Raw genomic sequence first — 15,774 nt, 5'->3', positions numbered from 1 at the left:
AATTTAGTTTCTCAATTATCTCAGTCTTGAAATATTTTTGTTTTTGTGCCTTTCTATTTTTTGGCTCTGGCCCTCCGCGTGTGTTCGGTGCGCATACGTACAGATTTGCGTATACAGCAGCGTGTGTTAAACATTGAAAGTACACTAACATACATATTATCGATTTCTTATGAAGGTAATGTGGACTTCTCCTCGAAATTGTACGTTGTCCCATTTACAATAATGCATTTTTGTTTTGTGTTCTTTACATATGTAAACGTGAGATGAGACACCTCATCCTGCGGTTTCTGTGATGTATCTGTTAGGTACCGTATAGCGTTTGCAACATTGAGACAATAGATTGCTGACTAAGCTACTATAACTAATGAGAAGGGAGAAAGGAAACAGTTAAATGTTTGTGTTACTTGCGTACCACAATTCCGAGTAGAATTTTCGCTACGTATGTTTAATAACTCGTGCCGATAGCTGTTCGGTTGAGTAAACACCGTGAAATCTCAAATGAATTCACGCTGAAGCTTAAATGAAACTTACAGGCCCAATTGCATACTTGTTTGACTCGACAAAAACACATTTGATAATTCGTTCCAAAAACAAAATCTCTCTGCGCTCATATTTATATCTATTATTAAACTCGTATTAGTTGAATTACGAAAGTGCATTATTTATGGATGGAACGCTTTGATTAGCGACTCGTATATTTTCTAAATTTTGGCCTCGTCTATTAGCAATCATAGTTGTTGCTTCGTAACTAATTCGTAAACAATTGATAAACAACGTCTTTATATGCAAGACTCGAAAAATGTCTAATTATAATAATTAACGTCATTTAGATTAATTGTAAACATGAAACAACAATTGCACATATTTAAACGTCTAATTACGTATTATGCTACTTTACATTTTTTTTCCCCATTTGCATACTTTATTTCTTTTAATTCATTTTATGCATTTGATAATTCGTCATTATTAATACAAAGTGTCTCTCGCTGAACACACTTTCTTTGAATTATTCTCCTTGACCAATTCTAAGCTGATTTTCTCTTAACAAAGATGTCGAGATCAAGAATGAAAAGCGTTTTGGCTAACAAAATTAAATTCTTGAGTTAATTTCAAGTAGTATTTTAATAGTATTTTAATGTAAAGCTCAGTTACAAGAACATATATTAATATGTATATATATATATATATATATATATATATATATATATATATATATATATACATACGATTGAAAAGTTGTGATAAATTTCGGTTCTCCATTAAGGAAAAATCGACTCAAAATTGGCCGCGATTTAGAAAAAGTGACGTTCGGCGAGGGACGCTTTATAGATACTAAAACAATGAAAATAATGACTTTTTGATTAATGATCGTACTATTAATGCACACTTCTAATTTTCATTATCACAAGATGCCGTTTCTGCTCCATGATATATCCATTCCATATAAAATCTCCTATTCAAAGTAAACCAACACTAATCGCTCTGCACCTGTTACAGGTGCGTCTACGTAATCGATGCAATCGGGCCTCTCTCTCTTTTTCTTTCTTTCTGCCTCCGTACATCTGGCTCTCTGTCTCTGTCAAATAATATGTAACAGCATGGCCATGCAAGGGTGGAGAGCAAAGCTACCATGCCTCATAGAATTCACGAAAGAACGCTTGTAGAGTAGAATGGATGATAGAACTAAACGCTGCAGCGCGAAGCAGCAGCAAGGAAGGGATCGGCTGTCAACTGACAGCTTCACCTCCGTCTTACTTGAAAGCAAACCCCATCAAAATCATCATCCTTACTTCAGCACCTCACCAGGCCTGTCTCGACGATACGTCTACACAAGCTAAAAGAACGTCCATTTGTCAATGCCTTCCAATTGAGAAAAAGTTCTACTTTAATATGGATGGATTGTGATTTCAGATGGATATGCGCGTGTGTAACACCGGTAATCTCTTCGCACCCGCGACGAGGCATTCACCTCGCCGTCGGGGAACCCGAACGTGAAATTGTGCTGCACTCAACAACACTTTCACTGACCGATCGACCTCGGTCGTTTATAAAAGCTATGGAAAATCGTGCGACAGTTTTTTTTCTTTTTGTTCATATTGACAAGACGAAATGCGAGATATTGAAAATAACTATGCGATCGAACGAATGTTCAAGAATCCTGGGAAAGCAAGCTGCCCGATGGGCGATCGTAACCGAAATACGAACTTTATTACCGCGATTTTTTTTAGCTATTTCACGTTCATTTCACGTTCTTCGTGCGAGAACTTGGACGTCAAAAGATGCCAGCCGAGGAATAATCTAGTACGATATGTACATTATATTGGTCATTTCGCCCGTATTCAAAAGCATTTTGAGTAAGCACGTTACAAGGCAATGACGAGATATTTGAAATACAAATGTTGATACAGATCGTTCAAGCGGGCGTTGAGCGGATAGAGACGAGTATTATAATAACAACGCGCGGAATATAAAAAGAATCTCCAAATATTTTCGTCCGCGTGACGTTTACGTCGAAAACGTGTTTCCTTCATTCGGCCTCTTCGTTTTCAGAAAGGAAAGTTTTTCCAACACGAACGACAAAACGATTTGCTCGCGGTGTCCACTACGACATACATTCCACGTTAATAATCTCGGTGAAAGCGAATGGCGTTTACATATGTATATTGGCACTTTAGTGTCAAAGTAAAACGCTTGACAACTCGCGACCGATTCCGCGATTGACGTAATTTTGGCACATGCTAACTTTAAAGCTTTCACATCGACAAAGATCATGAAATCCTCTGTGCGCTTTCCGCTCAACGCGATTTCCGTTGAAATTCGTACGTTAACATGCGAGCGATCGAAGGGCTCGCGCAGTAGTACTCGTGAAAGCGATCGTGATCAGCGATCCCTCTCTCCCATCGATTGGGTGTAATGTTAAATCGTTTTTTCATCCGCAACCCTTCGATTCTCGTGAAGTTATAGCTCTGAAACTGAATGCGGCCGAAGCGCATGATGCGATACGATGCCATCGGATTCAACTTGCGTCGCCATTGCGTTGGAAAGTACACGAAAGCATGTACGTACATATATGCATATACATATATTTATATGTTGTGTATATATACAATATATATGCATGTATACATAGGTACATTGTGTGTTATATACGTATATTAAATATACACGTACAAACACAATCGAGGTATATATTCGCGGAGTCCTTAAAGGAAAAAGAACTGCGTTCAAAAGAACTGCTGGCAGAAAGCTTAGCACATTCTGCTCTCGAGGTTACTCCTTGCCAGAAGGTTCTACGCATCGATAAACTGCAAAGTGTCAAAGATGTCATATTTTTACCGTAAATGAAACAGAGCTGACGTCCCTAACGGCCAAGGAAATCAGTTCAGCGGAAATAAGTAAGTTACTTTTGCGCACTTAATACCGGATTTTAGTAACTGACTTTAACACCGAGCCTACCATGTTGTGGACGCCAGTAACAGCAGGCTAGGTACAACGCCAGGATAATGACCAGGACCTCGACAAAGACCAGGGTAGCGGCCACACCGATCACTATCGCCGCGTTCTCCTCGATGGCGGTCATCATGGCCTGGTAGCAACCCTACGAATAAGCAATCATGTGTGTCAACTCTTAACACACGACATATCAACATATATCCTAAATAGCTCCCTGTACTAATTTTTCCGCAAGTTCGAAGTCGATCTTTCTTAAAATAAAATTAAAAAAAATCAAGACGCCTAAACTAAAAATGAAAATTTGAGTGAATTTTTTACGCGCGTTTAGTTGGATTGTGAATTTCGAGTGTAAACAATCTCGATTTCACGAAGTTTTAATCTGAGAATCAAATGGCAGAAATATCTGTCTCTATTATCGAAAGAGGTATAATCAGAAAGATTAAATCTCATCGCTAAGAAAATGTTGGTTAATTCAAAAATAATCGCAAAGTTCGTATGCGAAGCCCGTATAAACGTTTTCTCTGTCACGCATAACACAGAACCTGTTCGAATACATCTTCATGGATGGCTTCGGTATACGAGAACTAGGAACACGCAATGCCAATGTCGAGTCACGCTCAGAAAATTGTCAAAGGGAAAGTGTGTTATACGTGAATAGACGTACGTATGACCTATGCTCGTATAGGAGAAACAATTACATGCTAGTATGCTGGTCGGTTAAGTGCTAATAGATACGCTGAGTAATGTAAAAAAAAAAGAACTGCTAAAGAAATGGCAAGACCCAACTTACCGTTTGATAGTATGAGTTAGACGCGGTGGGATTAATTGGACACGTAGGATCCTTCAGAACATCGTTTTCTTTTATACAGCAAGCATCGGGGACCGTTTTTCCGGTTATAGTCCAATTCCTGTTCTCACTGAAGTCTCGAAAATTTTCCACGCCGCAACAATGGAGCTGAAGACATTTCCATCGATATCAGACACTATGCCTTCCCTGTCCTTGATTGTTGATAAAATTTTTCTTTATTCATTTATCTTCATAAACCCGTGGCCGAGAAAATAAATGGATAAAGAAGAGGTATATTTATAAACGTTAACTAAATTATATTATCTCTTTGAATTAGCAATTTAATTTAACACGACGCTTATTGAAAGCTTATAATATTATATTTTATGATATTTCTTCTGAGTGTCAAGTTTGAGGAAGAAAATAGTACAGATATGTGACGCTTCTCCATAACTCATCCACTTTCCTATCCATTTTCTCCATAATTCATCACGACGCTCTAAAACAAAATTCTTGCGATCGTTTGTAACATGCAATTTCGCTACAAAGTGGTACGATAGCGAGCACCGATAGCTCGTCCGCGATATTACCAGCTTTCACTTACACCAAAGCGCCAAGTGCAGTTAGCGAGCCACTTGGCAAATTAATCGCGTTTACGCATGCAAGACAGACAAAATCCGGAAGAATCAATGCACCATTAATTCGGCTCGCCGCTCGTGCCCGAAATTAATTATCATTAATTAACACATTCGTTAGCGATAATTAGTAACTTTACCTTGCTCATGATACCGTCCCACGCGACTGTCACCGTGTCAGCTTTATCACCGCTGGACGCATAGTACTTGGCGATGGTCGACTTCAAGAAATCCTGCGTACCTTTCTCGACCTGCATAAATTTCATATTACGAATCTTATAAAAACATAATATATATATTAATATATATATTGTATAAAACTGGTCGATTTGGTCGACGCTGGTTTTACTGATGAGAAATGTGGAATAAAACGCGGAATACGATAATTATATGAATACGCACGTCTCCTTTAAGTCCAAAAGCGAGGCCGACTACCACACACTCCAGGATTAAAACCAGCAAGATTAGAATGCCGTACTGCAATCACAGAAAATGTTTTTTTCCCTTTTTGTGTAACTCCATTCCGATAGCGTGCCCGACATCGTCGGCAAGGTGATGATCTTAGAGAAATAAATCGGAAAACGCACGACAAGATTGCTTCGTACGAAATCCGCTCTTCTCGAAAACGAAGATATATTATTAAAGAGAGAGAGAGAGAAAGAGAGAAGATTTATTCTACTCTTTCGATTCCTCTTTTTTTTTTTTTGTAAATTCACTCTCTTCCCCCGGTTGTATCAACAATAATTCGAGGATTCGCTATTATATCGCGAATAAAAGGAAAAAAAAATCAAGACAAAAAAATATCGCGTTATATCACTAATTGAACTTGAACGTCGCTTGTATTGTTTTCAACAAACTCTATCGTCGATCATTGGATATCTGGTATAATCAACAACTCTGTTTTCTATTAAAGTACGCATTAAGAGATCCCAAGTCACCGCGTAACGCTCATTAATTCAAAGTTATAAAATTGCCGACGTACATATTAAAACGTAATATTCATATTTTTAGATACAAAGCACGCGAGGAATACATGAGCAAATATCCATATATCGCGACCAACTTTACATTGAACTGCCTGGGCATGTGTAAACGAAATGAGATTGCGAGCGAAACGAATTTTATCAGAACGAACTTACGACACAGAGGAGGCACCTGGACTCGAACATAGCGCCGCAATACCCGAGGAAACTGATGATGAATGTGAGAGCACCGGCGAGGATAAGAATGTAGGCGATCATCTGGATAACATCGGCGTCCGTTTGGTTCTGCAAAACAGAAAGATGCTATGAGAATACGAATCGCCCTGCGATAAATATTCATCGTCGAGCGCGGAATACAAGATTGCGCAACATTACGAGCATCCTAGAATCTCTTTTACGGCGAGATCTTACGCGTTCATCATGATACGCAAAATTATTTATTATCAACGAGTAACATGGAAAAGTGGGCTTTGAGAGTGAAACGCGGTTAGTCACTTATAGCGTGAGCTAACGCTATGTAACATTTCATTGATAATTTAATATAAATTATAAATCGTACGTTTCGGCCCTAGTTTCAACCGTTCTTCAGCGACGCGGTGATCGATAAATATGATTATACGATAGATAAATTCTATTTTCTGATAGATAAATCCTATTATCTCTCTAAATTCTTTACTTGAGCCAACTGCTCAAAGTAGAACCGAAACGTATTTATAATTTGTATTAAATTATTAATTAAATGTTACATAGCATTAACTCACGCGCAACTAATCGCGTGATTTCACTTTCAAAGCCCACTTTTCCTTGTTACTCGTTAATTTTAATATCGCAAGTCTTTAGATAATTAATCATTTATTATTTATTACAACAAAATTAAATTAATTACACTTATTCTAATACATATATTCTATTTATATTAATATATAATATATAATCATTATATAAAAATTATATATTATATTCATAATATTTTAAACAATTTTAGAAATAATATAGAGCTACTTGCGAACGTAACAAATGTAAAACGACGATACAATCCGAACAGGAAATCCTGTTTAGAAATCGCAGAAAAATGACTTAATAAAAGTCACAGAAGGAGATCCTCGTGTATCGTGATACTGATTCATAAGTTTTTGCGCTCGGTGGGGAGTTTACGATCACTTATTACAAATCACGGAATCTCCGGAGCTCTATTTCTGATCATTTCCCATTTTACGAACGAGATTATAAGACTTGGAACAAGTCGTTCACCCAATCACGTAAATCTTAAACTCTACGCGATTAAAATATCGACGGCATTTTGTCGTTAATAGCTGCGTTTATACTAATGTGTATCGATTGTTTGTTTATTTACTTAATGTAATATACAAACAAACGCGCTAATACGCGTAAGTAGCCGCAAACAATTATTAGGTCGAGCTCGTCGTCAAGTATCCAACCGCGAGTATTGTACGGGAAACGTGCTCGATATAAGAGGATGACATAATGGCTCGCGAACGGCACTTGGAATACTTATAAGCTCCCTACATACAAGCTGTCGTCGTGCGTGATAGATATCGAGTTTCACGAGGCGGATCAGAGTGGAAACATAGACACTCCTTTGTGCGGGGCGTCGCGAGAAACGGGACGCATCTGCCGATATGCCTGGCCGTCGCGGACACTCTCCGCGGTTCCGCGATCCTCGCGGATCGTTATTCGTTAAAGGAGAGAATTGTATGGATTAAAAAAAAAACCAGAAACGGAGAGAAAGAGACGTTCTCTCGATGTACACTTCTACTTTCCCGAATCGGCGCGCCGATTCGAGAGCGTAAGATCTTACGAGATGCCGATATCTTCGCGCAAATCTTGTAAATGGAGATATCCGTGCAAACTTGAAACGCCAGGCATAATCCGATCCGATAGCCCGTGGTAGTGCGCCGGAGTAACAGAGAATCGCGCTAATCGACCCATCGCGTGTGAAAATCTATCTGTGGAAGAGAAAAAGATTCCAGAGGAAGAGCGTCAATGCGGCTTGAAGGGCTAACGAAATACGAGAAGTCAATTCTAAGAGATTAGAAGGAGACACAAACGTTTCCTTGTTACGATACTAAAAACTTACATATATTTTTCCTTGAAAAATGCAAATTCGTAAGTAACTATAGTTTCAATACGAGCCTGAGATAATTTATCGCGCGGTACATCCGCGCTTCAGGTTGGCCTCGAATTGAAGTTGTGTAGTCAGCTATTAGCAAGTCAATCAAACTGACAATGCAAATTCGATTTTTATTACAGCTGCTCGGCCACGATAAATCATGAAGGATCAATTCCGCTGTCTCGTTCCACCGTGGAATTACTTGGGAATACTTTGCAAGTGCTCTCGTAGCGTATTACAACTTGTTGTGTTAAATAAGACGATCACGTCGGTCACGTGACCCATCGTTTTACGTTCGCGAGAATGCAGGCGACAGCTCCCCGCCGCGCTCTAAAGGCGTTCCGCGATTTGTACCTGCCGCGGATTGCTTCGTGGGCACGTTGACACTCTTATCTCGAACACCTGTTGAACGGATATAAGGTATTTTTAGTACGAGTTCCACCTTAGTATAGGCGCGCCGACATTGCACGTCTTATTGAATCCACTACCACTTAACGGCTGAGCGTGCCGCGAAAAATCAGGTCACCAGGTGAAAGGACTAATAAGGCTGTCTCGTGTTCGGTTTCACCGGCTTGTTCCGCCAGATTGATCAAAACTATTCGAGCGGCGACAGCGAATGATAAGCGAGCGACGTAAGCTAGTCAGTTTTAAATGTATGATCGACCTAACACCGTGAGTCATTCATCTTGCTGATCCAGCAAGTACATTATTGCTTTATTAGTCCATAAGAAACTCATTAGCATCAGTAATATTGAATTATATTTTAATTTAACAGTGTGTCTCAGCACACCTGTGGCTCTGGAGCTGTAAACGATTGAAGGGAAAGACTTTTTCGAAAATTATAAGTTTCAGAGAAATCAATACATAATAAAATCACATTTTTTTCACTTTTGAGCTAACTTTAAGTAGATTTTGCTCTCGTCGAATTTTAGTTTAAGATTTTGTTGCAAAAATATATAATATCAAGAGATAGTGTCACGATGACCATTCTCAAAATACTTTCGACCAATCGACTCGAAATCTTTTGGGAAATTTCAATTGTCAACGCTCATGTTTAAAAAAAGAACCTTTTCTTTAATCTCTTCATAATCGTCTAAATAAAATTTTGAAATAAATGAAATAATGAAATTTATTATTTTAATACAAAACAGTATTATTTTAAGTCCATTGTGGTTTAGTTAAATTAACATTGTTTCAGTTAAATTAACGACATTGAGTAGCCAGTAGGAGCAGTGGCGATCTACAGGAATAGTGAAAAATAACTCAAATTGTGTATAATTTGACATTACAAACTTAACAGTGTAGTTATTAGTGAACGTAGAAATCTACAAAACCATTTTCAGGTTTTTTCAAGAGGGTGACACGGTAATTCCAGGATAAAGCGAAAATAACCTGAGGCCCTAATAAAAAATACACGACTCATCAGGCATACGCGCACACACGCACATAGAGAATTACGATTCTACGGCCCATCGTCGAGCACGAGCTGTTGCTCCGAAATGACCTAATTTAGCGAATTTACAGTACACGGACGTATGTTGCGCGTGCGTCAGCGAGTTAATGCATTTTCTGGAGCTAACGGCGTACGTCCTAAATACCTGTTCCCCTCGTACACGCGGACACATCGAACGTGGCCGACGGGAGAAAGAGGACGCGGATGTCTAAGCGAAAGCCAGGGCCCCACAGAATTTTCTCTCTTACGAGGAAATTTTCCTTTCTAATTTCAAACCCCTCTCTCTTCCTCTTCTCCGTTCGCATTTCGTATATACGATGCTGTTATCAACGCTCCTGATTGATATCCGATATTGCTGTCCAATTCGCTGACCATTGTCTAAAGATGAGACTATACGGCTATTTAAGCCGAATCCGAGTTCTCTGTCGATATCGCTCAAGCAAGACGGCAATTAACGGGATAGACCGGGGGATCGGTTGACGGCGACAGACACAGAGGAAAACGGAATCGTTGTCGAGGAAATGTAAACGACAACGATAACGATAAGTGATAAGGGTATCCCAAGACGAGGCAGTTAATCTACGTCTGTCTCGAAATTTTCACTTGCACACTCGTTTACAATTCTCTCTCTCTCTCTCCCCCTCCCTCCCTCCCTCTCTCTCTCCCCCCGATCGGGCTCTTTATGAGGACTTTAACTTTCAATCCACCTAAAAAAAATTCTTTCCGAAAGTGGCAACGACCGAACCAACGGTTGAATATTATGCTTAATATCTAAAACAACTAACCCACATAATTCGCAAGCCGAGTTCTATTCGCGAGAAGTTTCTAAGAGACGCCAGCATATATAACGGCTGCAAGTTATATTCGTCCGATTAGAGTGATTAGAAGCGACTTTCTAAGCGTCCCCGAGCCTCCGCTAATAACGCAACGGTAATTTGTTCACGTGAAACCGATACGGCTACGACTTTATTTTCATTTTCTTTCATGCAATTCCAGGTACGTGTCTCTATCATTCGCGAATTGCCTCGAGAAAACTGGAAACGAGTTCGCTTAATCTATTCGGCGCGACATTATTATTAACGCAACGATGTTTATAGCGACGGTTGAAAGAATCACTGTAATTCACGCGCGACTCATATATTACTTTGTATAAATGTTAAAGATTAGTTTCAGCGACTCTCCATGCTCATTCTCGAGATATCTTATTTTATAATGGATCTCTTACGACACCTGGTAAACTCTTTTTATGAATGACCGGTCTAATTATAATGTCGCTTTATCACAGGGAAACGCGTTACCCTTTCGCCGGCTGCGCGAAACTCGCGAAACGAAAGCGGCACTTTTACTTTTTCGCGTGGCGTTCCGCTATCTAGCTCCGCCACCGGGGGGGAGCAACGCGCGATATATAAAAAGATTTCTGGCAGGAGATTTCGCAACGCCGATACATTCGGCGTACGAGAAGACGACCGAGGAGGCCGCCGCCGAAATCGAGCCGCGTTAAAAACCCGTCCGAAGAGCTTCTCGGCCCTTGCATGCACCTAGTGAGAGTGAGTCCGCGCGAATCCGTGATGGAGCACCCTGATCCTCCCACGCGTTGCGCTAATGTGACAACCAATCATCTCATCAGCGACCAAGTACCGATAATTACGTTTCTCGTTCTCCCTGCCCTGGTAACGTTTGCCGTACCCATTGCACGTCGCGCATATCGCGCTACGCGTGCGATCTGCCATCGATACTCGCCTTTTCCTCGGCAGGAAAAATATCTATATCCGTATATCTGCATAGAAAATAATTTATACATATTAATATATAATTACTCGGTGCATGTATTAATAGATACGTGTCGCGATGCCATCGATAAAAAGCGAGCGAAGGCTCGCATCAGGAGGAAGGAAATGGTTTTGCAGTAGTAATTATTCGAAGGAAGTGGTAACTTCCATTCTCCATTGTTCTCGTTAACCGCGGCCTTTAAGGTAAGTCGCTCTTTTTTGTGCCTCCTTCTCCTTCGCAGTTTATAGAGTCAAGCACCTCGTTAAACATAGATTATCCGGTACTGCTAAGCAGCTCGTAATTAAAGAAACCCTATATAGCGTATGTGCGTTCGCCCCAAGTGCTGTACACCTCTTGTAAATTCCTCTAAAATAATATCGACGCGAACGAAGTATACTACTTTCTTGTGAGAAAAACTTGGGATTTTGTCAGAGGTCTGTCTCTACATCCCGTAGGAAAAAAATAGGAATGACAACGATTAATTTAATTTAAATGTCAAATGAGACACGCGTAACTTTGAAATGTGTTGATTTAACCGTACGATAATTTCGTAGCGCGTCTTATTTTAGCCGCAAAACACCGACAGCTCTCTCGGGCGCGCGCGCACATATTTCTTAATTAACGGGCTTTGATTAAAATTAAAGCAGTATATCTTAATTTCAATTAGAACCGTTACGCACGTGTAAATGTACGTAATAAGGTAAGCAGCTAATAACTTCCGAAGCAGTAAAAACTTTTAAAAAACTCATCCGTAACGAGTAGTCAGTACATTTTAAGTAGGTCATTTACATTTAAGTAAAACTATAATATAAAAATTATACATATATAATTAAAAGGTATAAGACAGTAATTAAACCAAACAAAATCGTACATATATACGATATATATATCCCTCACAAGTTGGTTATCCTCCGTTGAATCTATCGTACATCTGGCATCTGTCCAAAAGAAATGGATGTTTATCTTTAAGCTGATCTAGTTCCTATATTCCACTTGGATTTCGAGGTTTTGTCGTGGACGCCTTGGATTAAACGTTTATTCGTTAAATTTCAACGAACTTGAATATAAGAGACTTGTCTTGGCGAGAAAATAGGGAAGCAGAGAGAATCTGGGCAAGAATATGCGCGTTTTACATATCGATCCGACGACACGGTAGCATAGAAAAATTATGTTAATACGTACGTGCGCGATAGTGACACCGATGTATCCGTATGTTAGAGACAATGGCACGATACAATGCGCGTCACGCGTTTCTCGTTACATATCTGCATTTCGCACGTGCTCGTACAACACGGGGCTTGTTAATGCAAGTCGCGATAGATAATTTCCTAATGCTAACGAAAAGATTCGTCAGCAAAAGGCGCGAGGTGCCTTACATACATTATTTATCTGTCATTAATCATCTTACGTATGCATCGCGCACGCGGAAGCGCGCGTACAAGTTAAACGTGTAAAAATAAAAAGCAGAGTATTTTTGCTGATACGATATAATAATCGCGCGAGAATCGGTAACGAATCCAGTTTGGATTGATCAAAACGAACTTCCTCGTTACACCTATCGCTAATTGCGTAACAAACAACTTACGACGTAATTAGCACGAATTGCGCAAGAGAAACTTGGAGCCGTATAAATAGCCGATTCTGTAAGGATATAAACGCGAGTCGTTTTTCTTCTAATGCGTCTTTAACTCGGCACAGAACGTCTGTCTCGAAATTTTTTCGGCGATGAATCTCAAGAAGCGGCAATAAAATCAGCGGACGATGCGGACAGAATTGCTGATAGGGCAATTTCAATTCTCGAGATGTCTAGTTTAATATCTCCTAAAGTTTGTGAGAATTCGTCGACGAAATATAGTCTACGCGTTTAACAAAACAGCATGCAAGAAACAGCCGTGGGCCGCGGTAGGAATTTGCAAACACAGCGCAGTAGGAATTTAAACTCGTTCGCGAACCGGTATTCTCGCCAGGAATTGTCCGGCTCGTTTAAATATCGAAAGTATCCAAGCTTTGTTCGAAACTCGTCGCGAAACTCGGAGATAGTAGGGATCAAGATCGATTTGAAAGTTAAATTGTCAAACTTTGGACGTGTCGCGCACGTTTTAGATACGCACCGCTCTCTGCGTTTCGTGCAAAGCGGAGCGTCTCGTCGGATATTTGGTGCTCGGCCAATTCGCCCGCCCGCGCCGCCTCGTACGCACGATCGCACGAGCAAGTGGCTGCGCACAATGTCAATTAACGACTTCCTCGAAAAACAAGGTAGAAGAAACGCTCGGACGAACAAGCGTGAAGCACTTGCCTTGGTCTCCCTTTCCACCCCCCCTCCCCCTTTCTTTTTCCTTGTCTCGATGTCGCTATAATGCGGATTGATTTGTTCACGTGAACCTTACCAGAAAGTCCGATTGATCGAGTTTCCCGATGAGATTGGTGAACGAGCTCCTGTCGACGAACAGCCATATCCCGACAGTCAGTGCCGCTCCTCCGGCGATCTGAAAAAAAAAAAACACGGGCTTTAATGTGTGGGTTTCCGTTCTGCTTGGTGGACCTCAAGGCTGTGCCGCGCCGAAGAAGGCAAAGAGGCCTAACGCTCTTGCCTTGGCGGGCGAGGCGCAGGCAAGAGTGGATTTTTGCGAAAAGTTTCACTCCGCCGATCGCCTCTCTACGCGCCGAGACGACGACCGTTCGATCGGTATTGCTCGTGATAATTTGATAAGTCTACTTCAAGGCTCCTGGTTCCTAACTGTACGCGCCTTGTATCGTGACGTCGACGAGCAACGTGAAGTTTCTTTTTGCGTTACACGTCGAAATAGGTCAGCTCTTACGCGTACTGCTCGTGTTCGATAGACTGGATTTATCAAATGTACCCGGAGGACTCTCTTTCTGATTCATGAATTACACACTACGTGAAACTTGATCGACTCTGTCACAAGATGTTTTGATCAGAATAAAATAAACAGGCAAATTGAACGTTGCATTACCGAGATAACTAAAGGAGCTTTCGTCACATTTTATCAATCTGTATTATCGAGCACGACTATGGTGTGCTTTGCGAAACGATCCTATTTCACCGTTCGTTCTTGATATCGTAATACGTCTGAGAAACCAGAAGCTCTAACGGCATGAATCGAGGGATTATTTTATGAGAGAAGATTTCAACTGTGCATTTCGCCGTGAAAGTTTGCGTATTTCTTTAACGGATTAACCCTTCTTAACTCTTTGATACTACGCATATAATGGACTCATAAAATGAAATGTTTTAAATAATCCGAAGGCGAAGATTCGCGAGGAACGGCGTCCACCGGATAATTAATCGTCGCTAATATCGCAATATTGATGAATTATGATCCACGGCGTTTCGCGAACGTAGAGAGTGCATATTTCGAATTTGGATTATTATCGTGAAAACTTGTATACTTACGAAGAAGACGAAGTTGAAGAAGCAGAGGAAATACTTGGCGCACTGCGACACGCAAGTCATTTTCGGTGATTATTTCTTAACTGTACCTGTAACAAATTAACACATTCGTTGATTATACGTACAGCCATACATTTCGAGCCAGCTTTTATTTACGGATCATTGAATCAATTTGAAGTTGATTTTTCTTTAACTGTCACAAACGTCGAGGGACTGGTGGTTTCTAGGTTGCTGGTAAGTGAAATTGAAAAAGACTTTTCGGGAGCAAAGTTTCAAGGATGTCAATAATGCTAATGTAAATTTCACTCTTTATTTAACTTCGAGTGATTTTGTTTTACTTTGACAGACTCGTGATTTTTTATGTAAAATGTAAGAAATCAAACTAAATAATCTCTATCTCATTGTCAGCGTTTCAACGAAAACTTAACTTCAATTTGATTCAAGAACACTTATAAATAAAAGATGGCTCGTCAAGTTTAAAACGTAGATATTATAAACGCACAATTTACTTAAAATTGCAATAGGTGGTAAATCAAAATATGTTAGTGTCATATTTTCGAAGTATGACGGAAAAGAGAAAGAAAAATGATTTTAAAAAAGGACTGAAGTAAAGAATTAACGCGCGAATTATAATTCTCGACGCCAAAGTGCGATTGATATCAAGGTCCGTGCGAAAAAAGCACATCTAATTTCATCTTCGTTCATACTTGAACTGTGCTTCGATATGAAGCTGATTTTGCGACAGATAAATGCCCGACGACTGGTTAATTAATGTAGGCGAGCGTCGGAGCGTGTAGAAGTGTGTTCGTGTCGTCGCACGCCGTGGGCGGAAAACAAAGCGAGGTAAATTGTCCAAATTAGAGCTTGGGAGCTTGTTGCCAATCAGTCTCAAGAAGTGTTATTTTCCTCGTGGACGTTGACGCGCGAATTAAAACGACTCGGGGACAATCTGGAGACGCGTCCTTGACTGTTTCTAACGAAACGGTTTCTAAGAAACTGTAACGAACGTGACACTCGAAATGGTCCCCGAGATTTCGAAACTCTTTTCACCTCTTTCCGCGAGAATCATAAATCATAATCAATATAGATATCGCTTATCGCGTCCCTATTTCTGTTAAGACCCTCAATATCAGATCAGAAATTAAGACGG

General features: G+C 40.2%; 1 protein-coding gene across 6 annotated transcripts in view; it reads right to left on the bottom strand.

The window, feature by feature from the left end:
• Tsp66e (Tetraspanin 66E) overlaps positions 1 to 15,774 on the bottom strand; it is a 31,544-nt gene that overhangs the window by 3,940 nt on the left and 11,830 nt on the right. For 3 of the 6 annotated variants that reach the window (XM_071792054.1, XM_071792056.1, XM_071792057.1), the window contains exons 2-9: positions 14,628 to 14,713; positions 13,600 to 13,698; positions 6,015 to 6,143; positions 5,278 to 5,352; positions 5,016 to 5,126; positions 4,244 to 4,408; positions 3,457 to 3,598; positions 1,290 to 1,834 (exon numbers count right to left, since the gene is read on the bottom strand). In XM_071792054.1, the coding sequence (XP_071648155.1) occupies positions 1,800 to 1,834; positions 3,457 to 3,598; positions 4,244 to 4,408; positions 5,016 to 5,126; positions 5,278 to 5,352; positions 6,015 to 6,143; positions 13,600 to 13,698; positions 14,628 to 14,687 (816 nt within the window). In that variant the 5' untranslated portion in view covers positions 14,688 to 14,713 and the 3' untranslated portion in view covers positions 1,290 to 1,799. Of the gene's footprint in view, positions 1 to 1,289; positions 3,306 to 3,456; positions 3,599 to 4,243; positions 4,409 to 5,015; positions 5,127 to 5,277; positions 5,353 to 6,014; positions 6,144 to 13,599; positions 13,699 to 14,627; positions 14,714 to 15,774 lie in introns of those variants that run through there. The other 3 variants (XM_071792058.1, XM_071792055.1, XM_071792059.1) reach the window with 3 other exon arrangements.

This window comes from Temnothorax longispinosus, chromosome 10, assembly GCF_030848805.1.
Source record: "Temnothorax longispinosus isolate EJ_2023e chromosome 10, Tlon_JGU_v1, whole genome shotgun sequence".
NCBI lineage: Eukaryota > Metazoa > Arthropoda > Insecta > Hymenoptera > Formicidae > Temnothorax > Temnothorax longispinosus.
This window is presented reverse-complemented; position numbering and strand designations above follow the sequence as displayed.